The 20486-nt window shown below is 42.6% G+C and overlaps 1 protein-coding gene across 1 annotated transcript in view; it reads right to left on the bottom strand.

The window, feature by feature from the left end:
- The window catches only part of FGF9 (fibroblast growth factor 9), a 42235-nt gene that overhangs the window by 18532 nt on the left and 3217 nt on the right, over positions 1 to 20486 (bottom strand). Inside the window, exon 2 of the mRNA XM_006159520.2 lies at positions 13315 to 13418. Coding sequence (XP_006159582.1) covers positions 13315 to 13418 — 104 coding nt within the window. The remainder of the gene's footprint in view (positions 1 to 13314; positions 13419 to 20486) is intronic.

The following is a 20486-nucleotide window of genomic DNA, read 5'->3' as shown; positions in this document are numbered from 1 at the left end:
GAGATAAAGAGAGAGAGGGAAGGTGAGCATAATCCACCGAGTCCAGGACTCGAATAGCTGGCAGCCACATGGGAGTCCAGAACCTTAACCATCACACCACCTGCTGGCCTGCTGACAATTTACTCCGAAAAAGGGCATGATGCTGGAGAGGTAAGGTGAAGGACAGAGGTGAGAAAAGTGGGTAACAAGGTGTTTGGAAATTTGTAACGCAGGTAAGGATAGAAGACATGAGAAGAGGACTGACTCTGTGGCCTGGTGGATAAGCAGCCAGATTCCACATAGCCCACCATGCAATTCAAGTCCCAGACCCAGCAGCTTGACAAACATTCAGGGCATGTTTACATGTGTATTCAAAATCCTGAAAGAAGGGAGAAATAAAGGAGAAATGATTGTGGTGTAACCACTCCCCATGTAGTATGCTTTCTCCTCTCCTTCTCTCTCCATCTCTCGGATACATGCATGTGCCCTCTAGCAAAAATCAATCAATCAATCAAAGAAGACACAGGAGGAGCTTGGAGGCAGTGAGCATGCACTTCTGCTGTCCCGAACATAATTGTCTCCTGGCTGTGCTCGCAGTCCCCAACTTACAAACTAAATTAACTTCACCTGTGTGTACCGAGGCTCGGGACTAGGGCAGCAGGAGTCAGCACTGCCAGTTACCACAGAGATGATATATCCATCACGCGAAACCGCTACTCATCCAACAGCAAAGCCCACATTTAAAATAATTAGGAGCCACAGGTCTACACTGCAATTCTTCCAGCTCTTAAATACCTCTTTGTAAACTTGGTGCTTATAAGCCAAGGTGTGCCTGGTCTTTTTGTAGAAAATAGAAACGGAGGATTTGGGATTCTGCCAACAATATATTCACTCTTTCAATATTTACTAAGTGCCAACTGCATGCATGACTCTGTTTCAGTACTGGCAGTACCATGGGAAAACAAACTAACCAGCCCCTGCCTTACCAGAGCTTACGCTTTCTGGAATGGAACAGCTCTAATACATGTCTAATTGAGGCCTTCTCAAACCACCCTCTCATGCTTTCCTCTTCAGGCTTCTTTGGCAGGGACTGAGGTAGAGGGTCTTTGAAAAATATAGCAGAGCAAGGGATATGAGGAAAGTTGAGAACAGGGAAAGACAGGAGTTGAGATCATGGGTAAATCCTGCACTTGTCATGAGAATTCTGCTCTGGAATTCCCAAACCTGAGAAAAGACCATTCCTGAGCTTGCTCCCTGAACTTAGAACCAGCCTCCTCCAAGCTCTCAGACCAGACAGCGAAACTGTCTACTATATAACTAATGATTAAAACTAAATCCTGCCTGGGGCCAGCAGGTGGTAGGGAGGTTAAGACACTGGATTTCCACATGATCAACCACAGTTCAAGTCCCAGACCTAGCAGCTTGCTCTCTCTCTCTCTCTCTCTCTCTCTCTCTCTCTTCTGCCTCTCTCTGGTCAAATTAAAAATAGTAATAATGATGATGAATAAAATTAAATTTTTTTTTAAGAGATTTTCACTGTAGGGTGCGTGCGCTCACCAGACAGACAGAGAGAGACATAGAGACAGAAAGCGAGAAATCACCCCCCAGGGGGGATGGTCACGCCGCAATCCCTTCTCCTCCATTCTCCTCTCGGGATCTTGGGCACGCACGCACACGCGCCCGGCGTGAGTTTTAAGCCACCGGGTCCGGGACACGAACCGCGGTCGACTACGTGGGAGTCCAGCGACATAGGCATTACGCTAACTGCTGGTTCCCAAAATTAAATAATTTTTTTAAAAAAGATCTAAATCCTGCCCAAACTTATACAATCTCCAGACCTGTGTTCTGTGACTTTGATCACACTTACTTGGAATGTTTTTGTTTGTTTGGTTTAGTTTTGTTATAGGGCATGTGCACCTGCAAGCAGTTGTAAAGAGAGAGTGAGAATTCACCCCCCAGGAGGGATGGCCAGGCCACAGTCCCTTCTCCTCCAATCTTCTCTCGGGATTTTGAGCATGCACATACATGTGCCTGGTGGCACCTGGCATGTTTTCCAGGCCTCCAGGTCTGGGAATTGAACCTTGCAGTTGGCCATATGAGATCTGGATGCCTTAGCCAGCATGCTACCAGCTGACCCATGCTTGTTATGTTTTTAAATTTATTTAGTTATTGCCATAGTGAGAGAAAGAGAGAAAGCAACCAGCCAGGCACCCCAACACAGTCCCCACACTGCAATCCAACCCCATTCACAGCTGGTCTGGATTATGGACAAGTGTGTGTCTGGTGTATTCCAGGAGATCCTAGGATGTGAATTCAGGACCTTTCACATGTGGTCCTTATATTGCCAATGCACACCACCTGTCCCCCACTTGAGATGTTTTAAATATGCCTTAGAGAATCAGTAAATGCAGCTACCCTGATCAACAACTCAAACTTACCTAAAAATAAATAAATAAAAAGATGATTGTCTACTAATTAGAAGCCAGCAGTATAGGCCTCATGGAAACAAATTTACCACTGAGTATAACCTAGGGTACTAGCAAGAAATAATATCTTCCAAAATCACATCTGCAAAAGAAATACTAAAATCTTGCTTCTCTAATTCTAGTGAATATATTTTTAGTAACAAAAATGGATGACCACTTTTCACACACATGTGTGTCAAACAAGATTTACTAATTTATCTGTGTTCAAATCCTGATTTGTCACATGCTACCTACTGATCTTAAGTAAGCCATTCAAATCTCACTCTCCTCATCCCTAAAATAAAGATACCACATTAACTAAATCACATAGTAGAAGACATTCTTCTGAGATGCTGCCCTCTTTATCATCTAAGGAATTATGACTTAATCCTTTGAAAATTGGCCATGCACATATGAGATAGAAGGCCATGGTCTATTATCCAAAATAGCTGTTGAAAACCACCCGCTTCCAGTGCGCGCCTGATATCAGGTAGATTACTGAACAAATGAACCTTTTCATTTCCTTTACATGAACTGCATTCTTTGGAGACTCTTTGTACGGGACATGTCTGAACGTCTCCCATCAAAGCAATCTGAACTGCACCACCACAATGACAAATTACTAAGTGTATGGTGCCCTGCCATTTGGTATAGTATCCTGTTCCACGAACACACACAAGATTTTGAACGGCTTGTTCAAAAGTTGCTCAGAACCGCCTCCACAGAGCACCTAATGGAGTCAAAAAGGCCTCCATTAAATTGCCAGGATGGGGTTTCCTCCCTCCTACTCCTACCTAGAGTGTCACAACTGCCATGGTGTTTTTGTAAAACTGACATCTACAGGTTTCAGAAAACAAAGGACACAATCTAGAAGCACAAATTCTCTACAAGAATGTTTTCACTTTCATCTTCTTACTTAAATGAAAAAGTTAAGGAATAAGGGACTAGGCAGTTGCACAATTGTACCCACATGGGAAAGGCCCTGGTTTGCATCCGGAGACTCCCCTGAGCGTACAGGGTGTGTACATATAAAAATAGGCCAGGCTGGCTAAGGCTGGGGGTGGATCACAGTATGAACAGCTTGTTAGGGGTGTTCTCTCTCTCTCTCTCTCTCTCTCTCTCTCTTCCCCTGAGCGTACAGGGTGTGTACATATAAAAATAGGCCAGGCTGGCTAAGGCTGGGGGTGGATCACAGTATGAACAGCTTGTTAGGGGTGTTCTCTCTCTCTCTCTCTCTCTCTCTCTCTCTCTCTCAATAAATGAGCAAACTTTTCTTAAAATATTTAAGTAAAAGAATCACTTTAATGATATTCAGGGTCCTCTAGAGGACCACCCTATTACCACAGACTGCCATACAAGAATGTATTTAGATTTAAAATTACTTTCAGAGCCAAGTAGTGTTATTTTCGCCATCAGGGCTAATAAGAAAATGGCATATCTGGTACATCTGTAGTTTGTCTGAGACAGGTAAGGATGAAATGACATCCTTTTGGTTCACAGGGAGGGAGAAGTTGTGGGGGGAATCACAAGGTACTCTGAAGAAGAGGCATGCTGAACTCAAAGGAGCCTGTTCTGTGGCTGTCAGAGCTGACTGGCTATCTATCTACCAAACTATATATCTACTCCATGAGTGAACACAGAGAGAGAAAGAGAGACACAGGGATAGAGGTCAAATACAGTCTTCATGCCATGATCCACTCCCAGGCTTAGCTCGTCCTAGATCATGAGTATTCACATACCCGGTGTGTTCAGGGAGGTCTCCAAATGCAAACCTAGATTCTTCCCATGTGGGTCACAGTAGAGCAATGTGTTACACTGCACCACAATCCAGCCCCCGCATCATGGCCACATTTACAGCAAAGCAGCAGCTTCATTTCAGCCAGATAACTGTATCCATGCCATTAAATCCACTATGTCAACTGGGATATCAGTTATGGTTCAGTTTGAATTTTAACATAAATTTAATATTAATTTAGTATAAATATGTTTTGAATTATAATTGTCAATGAGGTATCAGGAGCTTATATCAAGTTTTATGTTGGAGAGAAAATCATGTACTAGTCAAATAATGATAAAATCATATCAGCCAATGTGGGGTTCTAAATATCTAAAATTCTTTTCTTTTGGTCTTCTTTTTAAGAAACTGAGATATTTCTCAGTTCTGGGACAGGCAAATATGCAGAGTTCCTCTCACCTACCCCACAATATAGAAATAATTTCCCATATATACCACTACCTAATAGAGAAAACTGCCCCTGCTAAAACATTTATTAAAAGAAAGTTTATGTACATTGGAAATACAGTCAAAACCTATCACTGTTTGGTTCTTGATTGTGTGGATTCATCTGTGTCCCTGGGAAATAAATAAATATGCTTGTAAACACCTGTTTGGAGATCAACAGTTAGCGTAATGGCTATGTCGCTCCAACAGTTAGTGTAATGGCTATATCGCTGAACTCCCATGTAGCCAACCACAGTTCAAGTCCCAGACCTGGGGGGGGAAAGTCATGCTGGGCGGGTGTGCGTGCATGCCCAAGATCCCGAGAGGAGAATGGAGGAGAAGGGACTGTGGCATGGCCATCCCCCTGGGGGATGATTTCACTTTCTATCTCTCTATCTCTCTCTCTCTCTTTCGGGCAAGCGCAAGCACCCTATACCAAAAACCTCTCAAAAAAACAAAAAAAAACAAAACAAAACAAAAAAAAAAAAAAAAACACCTGTTTGGACTAGCACTCCCCATGAAGCTGATGACAGGAATAACCCAAAAGTACAGATCTGAAAGCTGTAAGAGTAAGACCTGAATCCTTTCTGTATCTGCAAATTCTGGGCCTTTGAGCAAGTCACTTCACCTCTCCTATATTCAGTTTTGGTAGCAGAATGGATATATCCTGTAGAAACACCTGGACTCCATAAATTCATAACTACATCTTAGCTAGTGCTTGAGGCTTCTGATGGCTGGATAACTGTGCCAACTGCACAGAAAGTGCTCTGCTGGGCTTTCAGGAAACAGAAAGATTGCAAAAACAGATTCTGGGAGCCAGCAAGTGGCATGGTGGTGGACTCCCACATGGCCAACCATGGTTCGAGTCCCAGACCTGATAGCTTATTTTCTCACTTTCTTTCTTTCTGTCTCTCTCTGGTGAGCACATATGCTGTATAGCAAATTAAATAATAAAAATAACTAACTAATTCTTAACAACAACGAAAAAGACAGAGAGAGACTCTGACCAAAAAAAAAAAAATTCTAATGAAAGAGACCAACAGAAAATAAATTCCAGGCAAAATAAAGTTCATTTTGTAAAGGGACACGAACTGCAGAGCACAGCTCTTCCCAGTCTGCATGCCATCCTTTGCATCACTTTCGCAGATTCCGATTTCTACCTCATTTCAGTTATACTGACTATACTACCTCTGTCTAATGAAAAGGTCAAATTACCTTTCATTAAATGCAAGCATCTTGAAGGAGACTAATTTTTTCATGGCATTCTTTTATAATGAGGCATTTATTATGGTCAATTACTCTTGATGTTTTAAAGTATCTTGATAATACTCAGACAATTGAGATTAAGATCCTAAGTAACTATCTGAGTCATACCTCCAGTCTCTTTGATAAGAACAAAAGTGACAATGTAAACTAATACTATAATCTTCTGGCTGTGTGTGTGTGAGGGAGAGAGAGAGAGATCTAACATCCTCTCTAAGTTTCAACCAGGCAGGATATTCTAATCTTTACATTTGAAGGGTTATGTGCCCTAACCTGCCTACCCTTCCTTTCCGAGACTCCTATTTACCCCTCAAGAACCAGTTTAAATGCTACCATCCAACCTTACCATTGTGCATTCCTTGATCATAGCAAATTTTACATAGAATTATTACTAAGTATACTTCTCTTCCCAGATAACTTTTGAGATATCTGTTTCTTTGTTACACACTTATCACAATGTTATACCCATACTAGATATAAATGTGTGTGAAATAAATGAATGAACAAATGAATAAATGCATGGATAAATTAAGTATACAAAAATTAAACTCCAACACACAATTAGAGTATTTAGGTTCTCCTTCTAATCAAATCATGATACACATGAGCAATAAAATAAATAGGTTGTGAGGAAAGTCATGAACTATTTTTCTGTTTTTCTTTGCAAAAATGCATCATGACTTTCCTGACAACCCCATAGTATTTCCTACTTCCATATTCTTGTAGAATATCAGAGTCCTATGAATTTTTCTGAAGAAATATTTCTCTATCACCCCTGACCTTTTAGATCTACTCTTATGATAAACTTAGAGACATAGATGAAAAGAGAAAATTAGTCTCCTATCTACCCTCTTTCATAATGAGATCAGTCTTTTCCAGGTTTTTCCAACATTTCGAAACAAATTTCTCCACTCTGTTTTAAGTTTATTTCTTCCATGAGAGAGATAAACAGAGTGAAAGAGACAACATCTCCAACGGGGTCTCCACACCACCATCCACCCCCATCCACCCTAGGCCAACCCTGGATCATGAGTACACACATGCCTGAGATACTCAAGGAGGTCCCTGGACCTGACCCTAGAACTCTCCCATGTGAGTCAGCCTGGCAGAACGTCCTATTTTACTGCTGCACCACTGTCCACCCGCTCCTCTACTTAAATTTACTGATCTGTACACAACTTCTCACAGGTGAAGATTCCTTAAGCTCCACATGTTAAGTGTATTTAATAAGAGAAACACTGCCATTTCCTTTCTTCTCTCACTCTCATAAAAATGACAACAAGATATTTTGGTCACTTCTCATTCCTAATGCCACACCAGGCATGGTGACCACAGCCCAACAAAAAGAAAACATGAGATTTTGGCCCCCAAGGAGCAAGGCTCTTGCCCTCATCTCCCCTCACCTAAACAAGGCACAGACAACAGGGAAATAACCTGCTTCCTAGGGAGCTTTCCAGCTCTACACAGAAGAGGCAAAAAAATCTCACTGCATAAATATTTTGTGTGCACAGAGAACATCATGGGGTAGGCAGACAAGACTGTAGAGCAAAGCCTAAAAAAAGCCAAACTGTACAATTCTTGAGATCCATCCAGCATAGGAAGAGACATTCAAAGTGTCTAACTTTAAGTTTTCATCTTAGTGAGGAGAATAATGACGGCCTGGTGCCTACTTAGTCAGCAGAAGCAAGTGCAGCTCAACTATGCTCTTGTCACTGTATTCTCTTTCCTTCAGCCTCAGCCGTATCCCCCTTGGGCTACATACACCAGAGACAACACAGACACAGTCCAATTAGGCATGGGAATGGAAGACAGTGATTCTTCCTACAGTTGGAGTCCTAAATATACACTGACCACATCAGCATTGAGGTCCACATCAACATATCTAAGGAAGGATAGAAATAAATCACAATTGTTAATTCAGTTCAATCGAATGAACATTTATTGAGTACCTACTATGTACAAGGGCCATTGCTGTGAGTCAGGCAACATTTCAAAGAAAAATGTGGGTCTGGCCCCAAGGCCTAGTAGTTAAGGGAACCCATACCACATGGCCAGTTTAAATACTAGCCCTGGGGGGACCAGCAGTTAGCGTAATGTCTATGTTGCTAGATTCCCATGTAGTCAACCACGGTTCAAGTCCCGGACCTGGTGGCTTAAACTCACGCTGGGCGTGTGTGCGTGCGTGCCCAAGATCCCGAGAGGAGAATGAAGGAGAAGGGATTGTGGGGTGGCCATCCCTGCCCGGGGGGTGATTTCTCACTTTCTGTCTCTCCGTCTCTCTCTGTCTTTCTGGTGAGCACACACACCCTATAGCAAAACCCCTCTCCAAAAAAAAAGAAAAAGAAAAAAATAATACTAGCCCTGGAAGCTTGAAAGCCATGCCAGTATGTGCCTGTATGTCCAAAATCCTGACAGAATGGAGAAGTGAAAGAGAAGGGATTGTGGGATGATCACACCCCATTGAGGTCTGCTTTCTGTCTCCCTTTCTCTCCCTTTTTCTCCCTCTCTCTCTCCCTGGCTAGCTCTCTCTCTTCCATATGCATGTATGTATCTTCTCTCTCTCTCTGGCAAGTACATATGCCCTCTGGCAATATAAAAAAAGTTAAAAAAAAAAAAAAAAGGAGGGGGAGGCCAGTAGACAGTACAGTGGTTAAGGCAACTGGATGCCAAATGACCAACCGCATAATTCAAGTCCTGGACCCAGCAGCTTGAGAAAATATGGCAGGCACACATGCACGTATGCTCAAAATTTCAAGAAGAAAATGGAGGAAAAGGGACTGCAGTATAGTCAACTCTATGGACAACCTCCCCCCATGACGGGTGCTTTCTCGCTCGCTAGCTCTCTCTTTCTTTCCTTCCATGCATTCTATAGCAAATTTTAAAAAAGAAAGAAAGAAATGCTAACTAGAATAACTAGGTTAGAGTTAGGGATGTGATAAAGGCTTGGTCAAAGAGGTGTCATTTTCACTGAATCTTAAGTAAGAGTACTGCTTCATCATGCAAAGAGAGAGGCCTCCTAGAGAGAGGGATTAGCTTGACCACATATCCAAAATCAGACTGTATGACATGTTTGGAGAACAACAAATAGACTCAAATTACATGGAGAAAGGGGCACAGGAGATGACACTAGCAATGCAGACCCAGGGAGAGTGGGTTGTGAAAAGCAACAAATGCTGAACTGAAAAATGGACATCACCCCTAAGAGGCAAGTATTCGAAGGGGTCTCAGTGGGGAGGTGACACTGGTATCTGAGATTCAAAGGTAATTCTGCCATCAGTGTGGAGAATGGACTGGGGATGGGAGACACCAGATGCAGGGAAGTTGCTGAATGTATGCTCCCACAAGGAAGTCATAATGATGAAAAGTGGCATACAAGGAGACTGAAAAGTTTACAGAAAATGGAATTAAAGTACAAGGTTTTTTGTTTTCTTTTGATGAAGAAAAAAAAAAGAAATCCATGCATAGGTTTTTTTTTTTTTTTTTTTTGGTTTTTGGTTTTTTGGTTTTTTGTTTTGTTTTGTTTTGAGAGATTGTTGCTATAGGGCACGTGCACTTACCAAAGAGACAGAGAGATGGAAAGCGAGAAATCATCCCACAGGGGGATGGCCATGCTGCAATCCCTTCTCCTCCATTCTCTCGGGATTTGGGGCATGTACACACATGCACCTGTCATGAGTTTTAAGTCACCAGGTCTGGGACTCAAACCACAGTCAACTATGTGGGAGTCCAGCGACACAACAATTACACTATCTGCCGTCCCATAGTTTTTTCATAATACGTATATTCCTTGAAGTTTTTGAAGACTCCTCATACATTCCTCAGAACAACTTCCAAGCCTGGGGATATCCTTCACACAAGAAGGTATGCCTTTCTTCAGCACACAAGGAGGAAAAGTCATTCTGCCCTCTCTGACATTCCCCTCTTGGCCTCAGTGGGATTCCCATGACTAGACCCATCAGCAAATTGCATGGCCACGACTTAGTGGAATGGGAAGTCCTTTGAACCACACACTCTGTGAGTGCTCAAAAAAACCTAAGCAAGAGGCCAATTAGTCGAACAGAGGTAAAATGTGACACTCTTTGAGGTCATCCCACATTAGAAGGTTCCCAATTTAAGCTTGGAGACTGTTTACACTGAGCGCACACTTGCCCCTGACTGAGAGTTGGCTGAGGGTGGAACTGAATCATGATATCAAAACCCTGCTGGGGGTGGGGGGTCATCTCCTCTCTCTCTCTCTCTGAATGAATAAATTAATTAAGCACCCTTAGTCAGGAGTCATAGAATACAAAACAAGATAGTTTGGCTTCCCTGGAAACATATAAGATGGTGTCCTCCAACTTCCTACCTCCTGACCACCACTTCCCACAGCATGGTCCCTGGGATTCACTGGCTCTGCATTCAGCACACTTCTCACTCCACTCCCTGCACTGTGTACGAGGGTACATAGGTAGGAGGGTAGCCACAGGAGAGGGAGATAAGTAAGGAAGTCACTGAAATCATCCAGATGATCCAGTAGACACAAAGTTGGATGTGCTCTCCTCGTGAGCCAATAACCTGCAGGACTCTGAATCACACCAATGATTTCACCTGATGGACTGGGCACCTCTCAAGTTGGAAAAATACCCCAGAGGTGCATGTCAGCTGACCCTCGGAGTAGAGAATAGAGAGCACAACCTCTACCTGGCCTTATCCCTTCAGCATGTCCTTTAAAAATGTTTACTCAGATGCATGTCTTTAAAAATAAAGTAACAGGGACCAGGCAGTGGCACAGAAGTGGTACAACTGGACTCACATGGGAGAAGTCCTGGGTTCACTTCCTGGGACCTCCCTGTTCATGCCAGCTATGTGCACACAGGTGCTGGTAATCCAGACTTACTGAGATTGGGATGGGTTATGGGGATGCTAACTTTCTCTTTATTTCATGGAAGAAATAAGTAACTATACTTTTAAACACTCCCACACACATATATACACACATTAAATATGCACATGTAACATTGCACACTCAGAAAAAAATGGCTTTGCTAGGTTTATACAATCAAAAAAGTTTGAAAGTCATAGAGAGAAACCATAAGTCCTTGCCCCCATTAAAACTCAGAACTTCTCTTCTATATAAAATAAACATTTATTGAGTTCAAATGTGACCAGCTTAATTAAAACCACATTCTATATCTAAAAGTAAAAAAAAAAAAAAAAGAAAAATTTTGTCATTAACAATGGTGTACATTATATTCAAATTAAACAGGCCATCATTTTTTCTTACCTACATTTTTTAAGAAATACTCGATATTCTGCCAGCCCTTGCTATACTGCATTTATATGTTTGTGTATATATATATATATATATATATATGATATATCTATCCCCATTCCAAGCTTCTTTAACTATTTATAGGCTCTAGCCAAAGTTCTCATGTTTCAGATAGCATGGATTAAATTTTCACTTGAGTATCAATAAGTGTAACAAAAAGTGAAGATTAAATTCCTTACAAGTTTTAACAGTGAAAATTCTTTTTTTTTTTTTTGGAGAGGTTTTTGCTATAGGGCTCGTGCGCTTGCCAGAAAGACACAGAAACCGAAAGCAAGAGATCACCACCACCCCCCATGGGGGATGGCCACAATGTAATCCCTTCTCCATTCTCCTCTAGGGATCTTGGGCATGCACGCACACATGCCCAGCATGAGTTTAAGCCACCAGGTCCAGGACTCGAACCGTGGTCAGCTACATGAGAGTCCAGCGACATAGCCATTACACCAACTGCTTGTCCCTTAACAGTGAAAATTCAAGGTAGAATGTAATAACTAATAATCTGTTATTCTTACATAGTTGGCAAAAATTTGCTAAGCCCTGCCATGTACCTACACTGTATTCCCAGTGCTATGATGGCAATAGCAGTGGAATAAGCATATAAAGTCAGTCCCGTCCCCTCCCCAGAGTGGAAGCAGGACTTTGTATCATTTAGAAGTATACCCCATGCCCTAGAACAGTATCCGGCACCTGGCAGGGCACAGTAAAAACTTCACCACCTCCCCCAACAACCTTACAACCTAGTAAAGATGGAGAAAAAAAAGGAAAGAAATTCTAATCCTTCAAATAATTACAATATTGTTATGCTTATTCACATATGAAAATAACTGACAACAACTTCCATCTCCCTTCTCTCCCTGCATAATGAAAATCTTATGTAGCTCAGAAAAAGGGTTTAGATTCACTGCATGGTCTATTTGTAGTTTTAATTACAATGCATGGCAAAGCTTGGAAGATCATTTCAATTCATTTTAAAAATAACTCCCATTCAATACAAGAAGATGGAATTTTTCACACTTGTGAAATTTTTATTTACTTGATAATGGAGATGGCTTGGCATATAAATAAAGCATTATCTTAGCAATGTTGGTAAAGTGAGAACACAGAGATGATCATCTATTAATGGAAATGAAATGGCTTTCCTCAGAGGTAAAACCTTAACAAATGCCTCCCAAACACATTCAGTTTCATCTCTAGCTTTTTTAATCTAGAGAAAATGCAGTTCAAAAAGATAATGGGGGAGAACCAACAGATGGCGTAATGGTTATGTTGCTGAGCTCCCACATGGCTGACTGCGTTTCGAGTCCTGGACCCAGTGACTGGAAATTCACATTGGGGGTGTGTGCGTGCATGCCTAAAATCCCAAGAGGAGAATGGAGGAGAAGGGATTGTGGTATGGCTATCCCCTCTAGGTCAGGGGGGTGGGAGAGCAGATTTCTTGCTTTCTGTCTCTCTGTCTCTCTCTGTCTCTCCAGCAAGTACAAGAACCCTAGAGCAAAAAATCTCCCTTTACCCCCCCAAAAAAAAAAAAGATGATGGAATACTATTCAGTCAATAAAAATAAAGAAATCCTGTCATTTGAAGTAAGATGGGTTAGTTTAGAGGACATTATGAAAAGCAAAAAAAGCCAGGCTCAGAAAGATAAATACCATGTGTTGTCCCTCATATGTGGAAAGTGAAAAATTACTTCATACAAGTAGAGAGATGAAGAATGACTACGAGAGTATGAGGAGGATGGGAAAGGAGGAAAGGAAATGTTGATTAACAAAAACGAAACTACAAGTAGATATGAGGAACAATTTCTGGTGTTATAAAACACAGTAGTGAGAACATAGTTAACTCAGAGTGACTAAAAAAGAAGATTTTGAATGTTCCCAGCACAATGTAATGACAAATGGTTGAGATGACAGATATACTAATTACCCTGATTGATTGATTACACATTGCATTCTTGTACTGAGAAATCACATTGTGCTCCACAAAAATGTACAATTAATATATGTCAATAAAAAAATGCAAATTTTTTTAAAAATCACACATGGTAAATACAAGTTGGCAAAGTCTCTCTCAGTACTTACTGATCCGTACAGCTCTCCTTTCTCATTCATCCCGAGGTAGAGTCCACTATCCACGCCTCGAATGCTGACCAGGCCCACTGCTATACTGATAAACTCCAGGATGCCTGTGAGACAAAGGAGAGAAGATGGAGGGCAGGTCAGAGCACGAGCATGTCCTTAGAGTCTCAGCATCCCTGGGGATTTTGGAGAGGACATGGAGCGTAGCTGCCAACTTGAATAACCTCACACTAGTTTTTAAAACGAGTCTAAGGGACCAGCAGATGGCATAATGGTTACGTTGCTGGACTCCCATGCAGTTGACCGTGGTTCAAGTCTCGGAATCAACAGCTTAAAACACACTGGGCAAGTGTGCACATGTGCCCAAAACCCCAAGAGGAAAAGGGATTGAGACATGGCCATTCCCCCTGTGGAGTGATTTCTCACTTTCTCTCTCTCTGTATCTCTGGTGAGTGAATGCACCCTATAACAAAAATCTATCTTTAAAAAAAAATCTGCTGCCTATAAGAATCAATTTTCCAACTAAATTCTATCTTATCATAATGATGCAAAAATCTTTATCAAATGACTTACAGTAATACAATAAATAAAACATTTTAAGCATTTAAAAGTGAACTGGCCCTGGCCCTACAGCCTAATGGTTATGGGAAATGGATCCCACATGGCTGACCACAGTTTGAGTTCTGGCCCCAGCAGTCTGTAAAACATGCCTGACACATGTGCATGCATGCCCCAAATCCCAACAGGATAGAGAAATGGAAGAGAAGGGGTTGTTAGCATAACCACACCCCATAGAGGGTGCTTTCTCTTTTTATTTCTCTCTCTCCTGTCTGGCAAGTACACCCTCTAGCAATGAAAAAAAAAATTTTAAGCTCTTACAATATCTACAAAGACAGACTTATACATGAGGACAGATAAATTAATGTACATATTCCAAATTAGGCTAAAATAGTATCATTTAAGAGAAAAGTAACCTATTTCCACTTTATAAATGTAAAATTCTGTATCTGTTTATGCTATCTTGACCTGGGACTTACTTTCTAAATCTCCAGAACCATGAGAAAATGTCTACTAAATATATATATATGTGTGTGTATATATATATATATATATATATATACACACATAGATATGCATAGGTCATAAAAAAATTCTATTCCAGAACAAGTTCCTCAAAATAATAGTATAAAGTGCTAACTAAGGGTTTGATTAATTTAGACAAAACATTATCTAGCTTTCTATTTCATAACTTCTTTAAGCTCCATCTGGAAAACTGAAATAGCCTATTCACATCTCAAATACTTCTGCTCAAACCAAGTATTGATTTTTGCTGTACGGATCTAAACCTCAAAGAGATAGGTAACCAATTAAGATAACATAATATTCTGCAAGAGAATATGCTGGTTCCAAAACTGCTCTTGAATTAAAATAGGCATGGAATACTATATCCCAAAAGCAAATCCATATAATGACCTTCTTTTCTTCCTTTCCTTCCCCTTGCTTACCTAAGAATTACAACACCTAAGCTGGGCAGAAACCCAGAATTTTATGACCACACAACAGAAGCTTCCATTTATCTATATTGTTGTTCTAAGATGATGATCCCACAGTATATTTAGGACACTGCTAATATTGCTTACTTTCTCATTTTTGTTCTATATTGAAGTGCTATACTTTGCACAGACCCTGTACTAACGCATACCACATCTCAAGTACTTGCTTCAAATATATATTCAAATATTTAAAAATTTACTTACATTTAAGAGTTTATGAAAAACTAAGGGTAACACTGTACTATAGTCAGTCTCATGTGACTAATAAAAAAGCACTTACATGGATTTTCAAACAATTAATTTTGCAACTCTCACAAAAGAGACTCTGCTGCAATCAAAAGAAGACATGAACTACATAAATCTAATAAAACTAAGGATTAACTCAAGAGAAACTCTGTTCCAAGGTGATGCAGAAGGAAGGAAGGAAGGAAGGAAGGAAGGAAGGAAGGAAGGAAGGAAGGAAGGAAGGAAGGAAGGAAGGAAGGAAGGAAGGAAGGAAGGAAGGAAGGAAGGAAGGAAGGAAGGAAGGAAGGAAGGAAGGAAGGAAGGAAGGAAGGAAGGAAGGAAGGAAGGAAGGAAGGAAGGAAGGAAGGAAGGAAGGAAGGAAGGAAGGAAGGAAGGAAGGAAGGAAGGAAGGAAGGAAGGAAGGAAGGAAGGAAGGAAGGAAGGAAGGAAGGAAGGAAGGAAGGAAGGAAGGAAGGAAGGAAGGAAGGAAGGAAGGAAGGAAGGAAGGAAGGAAGGAAGGAAGGAAGGAAGGAAGGAAGGAAGGAAGGAAGGAAGGAAGGAAGGAAGGAAGGAAGGAAGGAAGGAAGGAAGGAAGGAAGGAAGGAAGGAAGGAAGGAAGGAAGGAAGGAAGGAAGGAAGGAAGAAAGGAAGAAAGAAAGAAAGAAAGAAAGAAAGGTGATTTCCCCTAAAGGGATATTCCTAACTCTTTTATAAGCACAAAACATAAATTTATCTCATGCTCACAGTGTACAGAATACCTGTCTGAACATACAAATTTACTTATTTTAATAGAATGTGAAATAATTATCTAGAAGAATATAAAGAGAAATATCAAGTCATGTTTTGAATCTGATCATCTGTGACTGTATCATGAAGATACATCTAAAACAAACCAATTTATTACTACAGTCCCCTGCTTCACAGAGCAAATAAGATAGGCATTACTTCCATGAGATTCATTTCACATGAGATGTACTTCCTTTTTGATGCAATCACTGAATTTCATTGTACTATTTCCAACTCAAAATATTCAAAACTGGATTCAAAATATTCAAAACTGTGGCATTTTCTTAGTATTAAGAGTCACATGTACATGACCATCTTCTTAGCCACCTAAAAACGCACCATGACATAGGCCAGACTTACCCTGAAATTAGCATAAGCAGTTAATTAATGTTGGATTTTCATTATAAAATGAAATACAGGAAACATCTTGTCCCCTTTGAGGTCTAAACAATTTAATTGACCAGGTCAATGTTAAAAGGGTTCATCATAATACTAAAACATACTTGTACCTTCTAAGAGGATATGTGACGATCTCTCTGTTTTCCTAAACATGAGGCAGATCTGAGAACTAATAATGAATATTAGCCAACATTGCCTATCAGGACCAACAAAGAACAGAGTGTACGTGATTTCACAAAACCATTCCGACTGGCTAGTCTGCAGAACACTGAGAATGGTAATAACAACAAAGTCATCACTGTAATAGAATACTTGAGCATTTAGTCTGTGCCAAATAAAAGGTCTCTCTCATTCAATTCTTAGAACCACCCTAGGCATTATAGTGGTTTAATCCCCAGTGTGCAAATGGGGAAATTAAGGTTCCAGAAGGTTAAATAACATGCCCCCAAGCAATCAGACTCCAAAGCCTATTTTCTTTACCATTATGCACATCTTACATTTGGCTTCACCTTTTTGTGATGTATTCCTGAATTCTGTACCACAGTCATATAGTTAAGTTCTGAAACTGCTATTATTTTATCATTTGAAAGTGAAAGTATTCAGATGTCTTGTTTTTCTGTCATTGACAAGATAACTGTAATTCACACGCATTCACTTATTCATTCAACAAATAATTATTGAGGGACTGTTACAAGCCAATCGCCATGCCATTTATTGGTGATGAATCAGATATAGGCTAGGCCTCATATCCTTAAGTTGTCTGCCAACTAGCAAGAGAATGGACAACTATCTCGATAAATATATTAACAATACGATCAGGCCTTGAGTAGGGTCCACAGCTGGGCAGCTTATTCAGGCTAGGGAAGGCAGTTTCCTGAGGAAAAAGAGTACCCAAGCTAAGTCTCCGAGGAGCTCTCCAAGTAAGGAGAAACTATCTAGTGACCCCAGGTGGAAAAGATTTCATCACCTCAAACCACTTTCCCTATCTCTACAGCTCCTTGGAAACCGAGACCTTTAAACAGCAACCCAACTCTTTACGAGGTCTCATCAGTGGTTCAAGAGCAAGGAGAACACCCAAATGCATGAGTCACAGACATTCTCCATGCACGGAGGGCACCAATGTTGTAGGCCAGGAAAACCTGGCACAAGATCCCACCCCAAACAGACTGGAATGCTTATCATTCCTGGCACCATCTCGTCCACAACGAACTCTATAACCTCAACTAGGTCAGTTAAGCTCTATCTGGGCCAATGTGGGTGACAGCAAGTGCTTCCAACTATTCTCCCTGAGTACAGCCCACTCCCCATGATATCTGTTTACATGAGGGTGCAGCACAGAGAATGCCAGACCAGTAGCAACCAGAAGAAGGCTTCTGTGTAGATGTCTGAATGTCTAATGATCAAGGAGAGATGAGAAAGGAAGGGACCAGAAAGTGAGAAAGGAAGAAGGGAGTTAAAAAAAAAAGGGAGAGATGTGATGAGGCCTAAAATTAAAGCTGTGGCCCTCACATGCATACCATGGCCACTTATCACTCCTCTTAGGCAAACACAACCTAGGCACCCTCAGCTCAAAAGAGACCCAGTGCCGAGGAGTGATAGCATGGCATGGGAAGAACAAGTCAATGACCAGTGTCACCTCTCTACGCTGTCCCATAGCAGCCAACAGTTCTAAATCAAGTCATGTTCACTAGGCCTCGTGGGGTTCAGTGAAGTCTGTAATGTCCCTGGTCCCTGAGAGACCATGGTCAGTGCCTTCACTACTTCAGGGAAATGACCATGCCAGACCTTCTTCCTTGCCCCAGACTCACTAGCTATTAGTGATCAGCTCCAGAGCTCTGTTTAAAAGGACCATTCACCCTAAGCTGTCCAGCCCCCTACAACCTATCTGTGCTGGGCCTTTCCTCCAAGGCTATAAGAAAGGCCAGCCTTTGGCAGTGGGAAGGCCTGTCGGAAGAAACTGCTCCACTCTGGCCCAGGCCAAACAACCCTCCAGCCGAAAAGCCACCAACAGGGCCGCTGCACTCTCCAGAGGACCCAAATATATACAAATTGTGGAGTCTGTGGAAATATGTATTAAGCCCCTTTCCTACAGAACTTCCAGCTCACTCAGAGAAGCCCACACCAGGGCTGCCAAGTCAACCACTCAGAGCCTGCTTCTGGGTAAGTCTGAGGCTATAGCAATTTGAGTGCATCTGGGAGTTTACTTAGGAAACAACTAGCTGAATGAGAGTCAGAGCCCCACCAATTTCTCAAGAACCTGAAGCAGTCCTAAAAACAGCTCCTTAAAACAGGTAAGCTTTTCCCTAGTGAAACACTGAAGAACCAGATCCATAGAACCGAATGTTTTTCAATGCAATATTGTAAAAAATAAATAAATAAAATAAAAAGTTTATGCCCCCTTTCAGAAAAGAATGTCTCATTAGCTATCACATTTCTCCCTTCTCTTATAACTTCCACCTAACATCTGGCCCCTGCCAGCCTTGGAGGGCAGCCCCAGTTTGGTATTCATCATGGTCCCCACAAAAGTTCCACCATTTAAGACCACCCACCCAACTCAGGCTCCTACTGCAAGTTAAATGGCAATCCGGCCAACATTCACTTTTTTCTTTTCTTTTCTTTAACTTACTCAATATTATTATGTCCCCAATTGACTTTCTGCTCACTTTTTTCCCCCCATTTAGCAAGGCTGGAGTGCTTTAACTGTGGGGAGGAGAACAGATATCTGAAACAAAGCGTCTTGGCTCACTAGCCTATTATCCAGAGATACAATCCCCAGTTGTTTTCTCTTTGCACCACCTTATCTCTACACCATCACCCCCAAAGGCAAAAACAAAAGGCTCCCTCCGGTTCCCACCGAAGTTGTCAGCTCCTTAGCTCCAGCAGGAAAAACGGCAGAGCTCTCCCAACCCCCACGTCCCCTACAGGGCCGCTGCTGTGTCACCGCCAAGCTTGCCAGAAGCTGCAATCACCTGCGGCAACATCGTTTTTCCAGCACGTTTCCTTCTGCCGTTTCATTCCAGGTACAAAATGCACCTTCTATTTTGATCAAAGTGTAAAAATCACCCCACCCCCACCCGCAGCTACTCTTTTCTAAAGAACCAGAAGAGAAACTGAGGGTGATGACCAGGTCCCCAAAAGGGAAGCGGGATGAGGAGCTAGAAGTCGCTGCGGGGGTACGGAAGAGGGCAGGAGCTGAGAAAGCTACCCGGAGCTGGAGCGCCAGGTGTGACGAGCTGCCGCAGCCCCTCCGTCCCCTCCCTGCGCCCGCTCGCTCCCGCGGTCCTCGCTGTACGCGCCGCAGGGTCCTAGCGCTGTCGTGGCCTCCTTCAGGGCGGGGCTGCAAAGGCAAGGGTAGGAGGCTCCCGGCTCACACGCCGCTCTGCAGAGGTTGCTAATATTCGCAGCGGCAGCAGCGGGAGACCGCGGCACTGCTGTCACCCCGGGGGCCCGCTACTTGCTGCAACCGGATGAAAGACTTAAATAACCCTCCTGCTTCACCCTCCTTCCCCACCCCCACTGCGCACAGCCACCCACTCAACTCCAACCAAACGAGGGTGAGTGGCACCGCGGAGCGCCAGGCGCGCCCTTCCCCCCGGCCGATGCAGGGCAAGCCGGCTAGCTCTCGGATGGGCGCCCCCAGTTCCAACCTGGGCCAGGGCTCCCGCTCCCCTCCCACTCAACGCAGCCCCCGACACACTGTGCAGAGCGAGTGTAAGTAGAGATGTCACTTCCTTGGCGACACCTTTCTCCAATCTCTAGGATCGGGAAGGGGTGAGGAGATCTAGCTTTGTGTTTGACGGTCTCTATTCAGCCGATGTACCTGCAGTCCTCACCGCTGACCCCAGAACGCGTGTCCCCTGCTTTCCTGCTCGCGTGGCCCCCACCCTTGCATCCCCGCTCTCCCGGGTGTCAGAGTTACTGGATTTCTAATGACTCGATTGCATGTGACAAACGTCCTATTCTAAAGGTGACTGCACCAGAAAAAAGAAAAAGAAGAAAAAAGCCAAGGATGGGGTGGGGGGGGGGAATGAGTGCAGAAGACCTAACTGGAACATCCCATAAGCTCTCAAGCCTGGGCCCAGTTGTGCTGCACTCGGAGGTCCGATCCGGTCTCTCCAAGACAAGGCTCAGCTAATTCACACAATGAAGCTGGCTCTGGCCACACCGGCGCCCCTGCAGTTGTGCGCCCCCGCCAAGCTCCGGCGCGCACCC

Source organism: Tupaia chinensis, unplaced genomic scaffold, assembly GCF_000334495.1.
Source record: "Tupaia chinensis unplaced genomic scaffold, TupChi_1.0 Scaffold000634_1, whole genome shotgun sequence".
In the NCBI taxonomy this organism is placed as follows: Eukaryota; Metazoa; Chordata; class Mammalia; order Scandentia; family Tupaiidae; genus Tupaia; species Tupaia belangeri.
This window is presented reverse-complemented; position numbering and strand designations above follow the sequence as displayed.